The sequence below is a fragment of the Dermacentor albipictus genome, chromosome 3 (genome assembly GCF_038994185.2).
Source record: "Dermacentor albipictus isolate Rhodes 1998 colony chromosome 3, USDA_Dalb.pri_finalv2, whole genome shotgun sequence".
Classification (NCBI taxonomy): Eukaryota; Metazoa; Arthropoda; class Arachnida; order Ixodida; family Ixodidae; genus Dermacentor; species Dermacentor albipictus.
In genome coordinates this window covers 120,080,349-120,089,478 of record NC_091823.1, presented here as the reverse complement: position 1 = coordinate 120,089,478, position 9,130 = coordinate 120,080,349, and the positions used below count along the sequence as shown (strand labels likewise).

At 48.1% G+C, this 9,130-nt stretch overlaps 1 protein-coding gene across 2 annotated transcripts in view; it reads right to left on the bottom strand.

The window, feature by feature from the left end:
* Nucleotides 1-355: 355 nt before the first annotated feature.
* LOC135919478 (uncharacterized) overlaps nt 356-9,130 on the bottom strand; it is an 84,024-nt gene continuing 75,249 nt past the window's right edge. For both annotated transcript variants that reach the window (XM_065453314.2, XM_065453315.2), the window contains 2 exons: nt 7,588-7,804; nt 356-513 (listed from right to left, as the gene is read on the bottom strand). In XM_065453314.2, coding sequence (XP_065309386.2) covers nt 490-513; nt 7,588-7,804 — 241 coding nt within the window. In that variant the 3' untranslated portion in view covers nt 356-489. The remainder of the gene's footprint in view (nt 514-7,587; nt 7,805-9,130) is intronic.

Below are 9,130 nucleotides of genomic sequence, written 5' to 3'. Positions count from 1 at the left end.
TATATATATATATATATATATATATATATATATATATATATATAACAAGGAAACATCTACACATTCCGCTTATGTATCGGATAACACGTTTGGCGGAATTCGGAATGCCGTATGCTGAGATATTATTCGGCAACTATGGCACCCACACAGTTTGTTGTATGCGCTGTTGCGGTCCTTAAGTATTCTCCATACTGAAGAACCTTCATACCCTTATTATAGTAGTTGTTATTTCCTTCATGATGAAGATCAATAAACAAAATTCGCATCGATGAGTGCTTGGTGCCTTTGACATTTTACTAGACAGATGGCAAAGATAACCTTCTAGCTAACGGAAGAAATGAGAGTAGAAAGCACATGCAATCGTTAACTTCAGATTTATTAAAAGAATCAATTTCTGTCCAAGTCCAGACAAAAGCGGACTCATGTACATTGAAGTCGCTTGGCGTGACTGTCATGTACTGCGCGGGTGAGATGGTCATTCAGATACTGCTAGTAAGTTATCTCACCTGTCACCTGCAAGAATACATAATATAAGGTTATTGTAGTACTCATCGACTCCACAGAATGTTGCAGAAGCATGATACCAGTCCACCAGTGGCTGTAATTGGTGATTATAGTAACAAATAAATATAAGATCATTAGATGGCTAGGCCTATAAGTGAAGCATACTAGCCTTTTTCATATAAACTTGCACAGAAACCAAAACAATGGATATAGTTTTATTGCATAAATTGGAGCAGATCTATACAAAGGCTAAAGGAAATTTTTTTTGTAACAAGAATATCTAACATCACCCGTAATCTTGAACTTTAGGTAACAGAAATATATAGCCAGTTGCATACGTTTGAACTTACACTTGGTATGAAAGAGCCTGCCGGCGCCTTTTGATTATTGTGAAACGGAACATAACTGGACATCATACGAAAAGTCACGACCAGGAAGGCCACCACAACATGCATCAAAGTTATGCAGAAACTCCACTTCAGTTGCCTAAGTACACGTAATCACTGTGCTACTTGCTCATATCCACATATACGACGCAACATATGCTGTTTACTGTGGTCGGCGAAACAAAAGACAGTTTATCAATTTCTACTTTATTGGTCTTGTTTTCTGCTTTCACTCTTGATCTGACCAGTAAAAGCCCTTATCAACGCTACCAGTTATTATCAACTTGATCGTACTCGATCCAACCATTAACAACCCTTATTGGTCGTTATCAAATTTATCGGGTTTCATCCAACCCTTATCGGTCACTATCAACCTTTATCGACCCTTATCGGTCGTAATAAACCTTATCGGAATCGATGCAACCCTTGTCGGTCTTTATCACTTTTATAAGAACTGCTCCGACCGAAATAGGTCAATATTGCTCTTCAGTAGCTTATCGATCCGCGTCGAATGAATTACTCACCGCGAACAGACCGTTCTAACCCCTCGTCACTCCTTATCGACCTTATCGACTCATTGACTACTTATCTCTGTTGCGCGACAAAGCAGACAACACAGTACAACACATTCACATGGTTCAGACATATTGGCCTTCTGCAAGCGTGGGTGTTGAATACGGTGGGCAGGGCACCCCGCTGGTGAGGGCCACGCGCCACCGATGGTGTTGCTCTGTGAGTCAACATTACAGCTTACTCATTCAAAACCATAAAGTAAGGCAGACTAAGCAATGATGCTGGTGAAGCACCGCACTTGAAACTGAGACGTGCTCGCGAACATGAAAAAGGACATACACAGGCGCTGTGCATGTAATTTTTTCATGTGTGCGTGAATGTGCCAGATTTAAGTGCGCGGCGTCATCAATATCATGGCTCACCAACTAGCGCATCAGTATCTGTTAAACTAAGCAAGCCCGCATTTTACGACAGATATTTGTTATTTGTACCATTCCATTGCAATATTCAAATACTTGCTCAACGCTGCGATAATATCTAAATAATCGTCTGGTGTATTAGATGACAGGCAATTTGGCGTAAGGCAATCGGACACGGAGAAACTCTAAAACATAACAATAATGTTCCATAGTAGAAGGCTACAGCACGGCAACCCACGGCGAAAAAGGAGGCACACAAAGTACGCAGGCGTAGCGCTAACTTGCAACAAAAGACGTTCAGCCATACTGGTTTTCTTGCTCACAAACATTTTCGTTGAAAGTCAGCGCTGCGCCCTTGTACTTTATGTACCTCTTTTCTCTCTGTCGGTTCCTGCGCTGTAGCCTTCGACTATGTTCAATAAACGAGCCCGACTGGTTACTCTGCCCAACAATGTCACAGCTAGAAAGAGTGAAAAATTTACTTTTAGAACCAACTTACGGTCGATATCTTTGCACGGGTCCTTCAGCATATCACGCTACGTAGTCACGCACACACGCACTCATTATTATACGTACTACATGTTTACCTAAGCACGTGTTTATTATTTTTCACAACAAATTTCATCAAGTGTATATGCATTCTTCTTTTCTTCCACCTCGATTTGGTTTGATACCTCTTCAATCTGGCCTTTCCCATGCAATTCCCATGCGTCGGTCGATCCCGAAGACAGTGCAATACCGGGACGACCTGTGGTGGTGGTGACGCAAGCGTCAAGCACTCCCCATACGTGGGGGACAGCCAGCCAGGGCGTTCCACGACAGGCGCTCGACATGAGCAGCGAGCTCTTGCATGCTGTAGTCGCCCTGTTGCTCGTGCTGTAATTCTGTAAGATGTACTTCGTGTTCGCCAATATGTTTCCCATTATCGTCATTTGCGAGCCGAACTTATCGAACAAAATCAGGCTTTCTGGATATGAATCATTTATGTCGTCAGCTGTTTGTGAAAACAGTAAGGTTTTGGTGTTTATTCGCCGTGACCTCACCTACACTCATCAGCCTGTACCACCTAACGACAGTAATCAATATATATGCCTAAACGTAAGGAAAAAGAATCTAGCCTTCACTTTTGTAGGCGCCTACCTATCTCCGTCAAGTCGATTTGATTACAAAAGACTACGAGACATCCTTTCCTCAACTTCCAATCCCTGGGTCATCATTGGAGATTTCAATGCCCATCATACACTCTGGGGAAGTCCGATCATCAACGCAAGAGGCAGAGCTCTGGTATCTTTCGCCTCCAGTAATGAACTTTGGCTGCTTAATGACGGAAGTTCTACGTTCTTACGTGGCTCCACGTACAGCAGCTGTCTTGACTTGGATTTCGTCTCACGAAGCCTAGTCAGACGTGCAGGGTGGTTTGCGGACATAGAGACGCACGGAAGCGACCATATCCCCACGTACATCAAGATCAGAGGACTGACCGCTTCCAAAATACGGGATACGATTCAAAGAGTGGACTGGCCTAAATTTCAGTCTATTATGGAAGAACACTGCGACGCCAATCCATCTTTCGACTTGGAAGAGGCAATCAAGAGCGTGGTGCAAGTCACTATGCGTACTCTAACATGCTCCTCGAAACTTAATGATTTTGATGTGGAACTTGAACGACTTCGCCCAATCCGAAGACGTGCTGAACGAAGATACCGACGTACGAAAACAATGGACGATCTACGGACCGCCAGGCGCATGCAAAAGAAGATACAGCGCCGGTTAGACAAGCTCGAATCGCAACGTTCGGCTGCCTTCTGTGAGTCGCTAGATCCACGCAAGCCTTTATCGCAACTATGGAGAACGGTGCGCGGCCTGCGGAGAGTTCCCGTACAGCGATTCCCATTCAAGGCGCTTGCCCACTCTCAAAAGAGATCGGAGATTGACGTGGCAGAGGATTTCTGCGCCAGATTATCCAGCCAACTAACAGCTACCAACATTCCATCGCCTTCGAGCAGCTGTCCGCCACCACGTGATCACCGGTTGGATCTACCATTCTCGATCCACGAACTTAAGGCAGCATTAGCTTTGTGTAGCCGCACATCAGCGCCAGGACCTGACGGAATTTCCTACCGAGCTCTGTGTCACCTGGGGGAGCGAGCGAGAGGGGTTCTTCTTGAGGTGTACAATGAATCTTGGAGAAATGGCACGCTACCAACAACCTGGAAGACAAGTCGCCTTGTTCCACTGCTGAAGCCTGGCAAGTCACCGTTGGAGCTATCATCATATCGCCCGATCGCGTTGGCGAGCTGTGTGGGCAAAGTAATGGAGAGGATGGTCCTAGGACGCCTGGAGTGGTACCTGGAGTACCACAACACCTACCCAGATGCCATGGCGGGCTTCCGACGCGGTCGATCATCGATCGATAACGTCGTCGACCTGGTGACCTACATTCAACATGAGAAACGCCGTAAGCGTCTCTGCGCATCCTTATTCCTCGACGTTAAAGGGGCGTATGACAACGTTACGCATGAGGCCATCCTCTCTGCTCTCGCAGAAGCAGGAGTGGGTGGTCGGATGTTTCAATGGATACGGAGCTATGTATCTATGCGATCCTTCTTCGTAAGCACCGAAGAAGGCCATACTTCTCTACATTATAGCTACTGCGGCGTCCCCCAGGGCGGTGTACTTAGCCCCGTGTTATTTAATATAACACTAATTGCTCTCCTTGAGCACGTGCCAACCACAGTCAGGCTATCGATGTACGCGGATGACATCTGCATATGGACATCTGCAGTAACACGCCTACAGCTGCGAGCGAGAATTCAGAGAGCCGCGACACAAACTGCTTCTACCTCCGCAATCGAGGCCTGGAAATTTCCTCCGAGAAATGCGCACTAGTACCATTTACGCCCAAACCCATGGCAAACTACAGTGTAACGATAAATGGACAAATAATACGACGGGTCCGATCGTACAAGTTTCTCGGTGTCATAATCGACAGGGACTTGTCATGGAGCCCACACATATCATAGGTGAAAAAACGGTTGACAGGCATCTGCCACCTGTTCAAGTTTTTCGCTGGCAAGACCTGGGGAATGTCGCCTAGTGCCATGTTACAACTGTACAGGGTGCTTTTTCTGGGATTTCTGCGATACAGCTTGCCAGCAATAAACAACACAGGCAAAACGAATCTACGCACATTAGAAAGTCTTCAGGGTCAAGTGCTCCGGATCTGTCTAGGCCTGCCTCAGAGTGCTTCAACAGTTGCTACGATAGCAATCGCCAGAGACCACCTTGTCAAGACCCACATTGAAATTGAAGTACTCAGGACCCATATAAGGCATCTAGCCAGGACTCCTCGTCACCATTTAGCCTCTCTACCAGCGGACAGGCCACACACATCTTTCAGCCAAACGATAACTGCATATGATGAATCATTACCAGCATGGTTCACTCCGGCTGCGAGACCTTCGATCCCTCCATGGTGCGTGGCTCAGCCAAAAATCAACCTCGCAATACCTGGTATCTCGAAAAAAGCTGATCTGTCATCACCAGCCCTTAGACAGCTCACGCTACTACATTTGTACGAGAACTACCGTGATTCCACGCATATCTACACTGATGGATCTGTCCTTCCAAGCAGCTCCGCGGCGGCAATCGTCATACCAGCGAAAGCTACAACAATCAAATTTAAGACGACCCACGCGACAACATCGACGGCAGCAGAGCTCGCAGCGCTCTTTACTGCCCTTCATCACATTGGTGATGAACCGCCACACAAATGGACAATATTCTGCGATTCGAAGGCGGCACTGCAGTGTCTATTGTCACCTTTACGACGCGGACCGCACGAACAACTAATATGCCATATTACAGAGACATTACACCATATAAGTGATGCAGGCCACGAAATTACCTTTCAGTGGCTCCCAAGTCACTGCGGGATTATCGGCAATGAACGGGCGGATCACGCTGCCCGCTCAGCCCATACTGAGGAGCGCCACGTCCCAATTCCTCTTTCTAGAACTGATGCGGCACAGAAGCTCCGCCTACTTGCTCGGCAGTGCACCGCGTCGCAATGTAATGAGCCACATTTAAGAAATCCGCGACTGTACTCACTTGATCCAACATTAAGTCTTCGAGCGCCATCACAGCTTCGCCGTAGAGACGCCACACTTTTATATCGACTTTGGTTGGGCGTTGCCTTTACTAAAGCCTATGCCTTCCGCATAGGGATGACCGACACCCCAACCTGTGACCACTGCGGCCATGAAGAATCAATTGGCCATATCTTGTGCGCCTGCCCGCAGTACAGTCCACAGAGGGCATGCCTTAGCCACGAACTTGACCAACTAGACGACCAACCGCTATCCGAAAAAAGAATTCTGCAACATCGAAAGGACCTACCGTCACAGAAGAAGGCCGTGCAAGCGCTTTTGCGCTTCTTGCGATCTACCAGCCTGTGTGAACGACTTTAACTGGAACGCCTTTTGTGTGTGTGTCTCCATGTGTGCGCGTTCCTTTTTTTTGCGTTTTCCTCTCTGTCATCTTTCTAACCCCTATCCCCCATCCCCAGTGTAGGGTAGCAAACCGGAGACTCGTGTCTGGTTAACCTCCCTGCCTTTGCTCTTCATTCTCTCTCTTTCTCTCTCTCTGTAAGATGTAGGTACTGAAGATGGGCATCATCATAGCAGGACTCGAGTGCTTAAACGAGAAATACGTAGTTCGAACGGTTGGATGGCGGCAGGAACTCTAAAGATTGAGCCGAAGCAGAACGAAGCTGAGCCACGAGGATTTGAGCTCTGTGGTGAGGTGACCGACCAGAAGTGGAGAGCAGCGCGGACTCAAACTGCATACGAAAAGCAGGCCATTACGTGGTACCATCAAAGGTAGATGGGCTTGGGAACCGTCCCTGACATCGCTGCGTGATGGAATCAGAAAAGGGAGATTGAGGGGCCGGGACAGGTGAGGCTTGATCAGTAGAAGCAGGCGACACGAGGCTTGAAACATGCGCGGTGAGGTCGGCGATGCGACTCCCCGCGGAAGACACACACTTGTCTAAACATTTCTTCACGGGGAGCGGTCGCGGGTCAAGGCGAGCTCCAAAAGAGTCCAGGATAGCCGCTAGGTTGGACTCAGGCTGACGGCGAGTGGAATCTGAATCGGCTAGGCGAATGCTTGAAGGTATCGTACCAGAATCGCCTGACATGGCGGCGGCGGTTGCGTAGTGGTGGCGTCGCTCGCGGAAAGGCCGTGGCCCAGCTGAGTGTCCAATGGCGGTGCCTGCATAGATGACGGTATGGACGCGAGCGAAATCATCGCACTGGGGGACGTCTTGCTGCGGCTAAACATCACCGCTGTCACCGAATTGTAACGGAGCCCGGTGCCTTGAACGGGTTCCACGCGGTACAGGACACACCCAAATCTCAGCTGTTCGAAAAACCAACCATTCCTCTCACCCACTGCTAATCTTTTTTCTTGCTCTTGTTGCCTAGTGAAATGACGTAACACACTCTGGGGGGGATTGGCCATGAATCTATCCTTCTGCTTGCCCTTCTAAGCTACAAGCTCAGTGGATTAAGTGCTCGGTCCAAGAACGGATTTCTTACGAGCACATCCTTTCAATGCGTGAATAATCAAGTGCATGAAACCGCGGCGCTCGGTTGACTGCACCAGAATTGCGAGTTAAAATACGCCGTGACCCCTTCACCGCTCGTCAGGGGCACAAATGATGCGTCGCGTTCGTCACAGAACTGAAAGCATTATGTACTCACGGCTTTGAATTCTACGAGGTTATGTGGACTCGGCTGGATACGCAGTGAAGACAAGCCAAAGCTGTTGTTCGAGGCCAACACTGTTGGAGGTTTCGACGGGTTGTCGGCGTCCGAAAAAAAGGTGGCCGAGCTTCTGTAGACTTTCACCAGTGCCACCAACTTTCCCGTCTCCGGTACGTACAATTTGCCGGCCAGCCCCTCGCCTGACACTATTACACTGTAAAAGAAACAAAAACATAAAATTGTTACTAGGAATGTCCAAGCAGAGACATTTATGTATCAAACTGAATTGTAATATTGGAGAAAAAACGACCTTCCATCATGGAAGGTCGTTTTTTTATTTTTTTATTGCCATAGCGAATATATGGACACCTCAAGTGCATTTCTGTCGCCTCTGATACCGTGGGGTTCCGTATAAATTTCAAGGGCGATAAAATTGGGGCCCCGCGCCGTGTCCTGTGCGTGCGAATGGAAGCGCGCCGAGGGTGAGACGGCGATCGCGCCTCAATCTCGCGCACGCAAGGAAGGAAAGCGGGGCGGAAGCACGCCATCTTTCGTTGCGCTCAAGGCTCCGGGGTGAGCGTAAGGAGTGGGGGCGCGTTCGACTCTGGGCCGCCGTATCTTGAAAGCCATCCGCGACGGGTACAGAGTCCGCCGAGCGCTGTGTTTTTTCAGCTTATACCCGTGTCACACGGGCGTTTGGAAGGCCTTCCAACCGATAGTCAGTTGACTCAAAGGTCAAGTTCGAGCTGCCACACGGGCCGTTTCGAAGGCCGTCGAGTCAATAGTCTATCGAGTCAACGGAGCACCTTACAACTCTATCGAAATCTCGACGGCCTTTGAGCAACGGAAGCGGAAACAGCGCGTACATGCCCTCTCGTTCACAGTGTGCTCGTACTCACGGTTAGAAAAAAAGCATCAAACCAAAATGCACTAAAAATACTATATATGAGTGTTATTAATTATTCAATAAAGTATTTTTGCCACTTGACATGTGCGAACACACACCAAAACGGCGGCCGCATCGAGCGGCGAAAGCGTTGCCGCAGTTTCGCTACTCAACAACTTGAAAACTAAACATATATGTATGGCGATGTATAAACAAATGTTTGTGTATAAACAAACAAAAGAAATTGTAGGGCTTTTAAGAGGTTTTAATGTTGTTTAACTTTTCGTGACATGAAAACGAAAATAAAGATCCGCAGCGCCACACAATTTTGCGAGTAACGCCTGAACCGCTCAACGGCCTTTTCAAAAGTGCCGTGTAGCAGCGCGACAACTCCTTTGAGTCGATAGAGTTGTGGCGTTTCGAAGGCCGTCGACTGGAAGGCCTTCCAAATGTGCCCGTGTGACACAGGTATTAGTTAGCGTTGATGCGAGAGTCAGTACAAAGGTCGATTCGCTCGCCGCTGCTGCCGCGCGTCATCACTCCAGCTTTTTTGACGGCGAGTTCCCGCGGTCGTCGAGGGAGATGTGTTCATGTTTGCTTGTGCGCGCGTCACGCAATGTTTGTTAATTTAGCTAGTGTGCCTTTGTTTAGAAG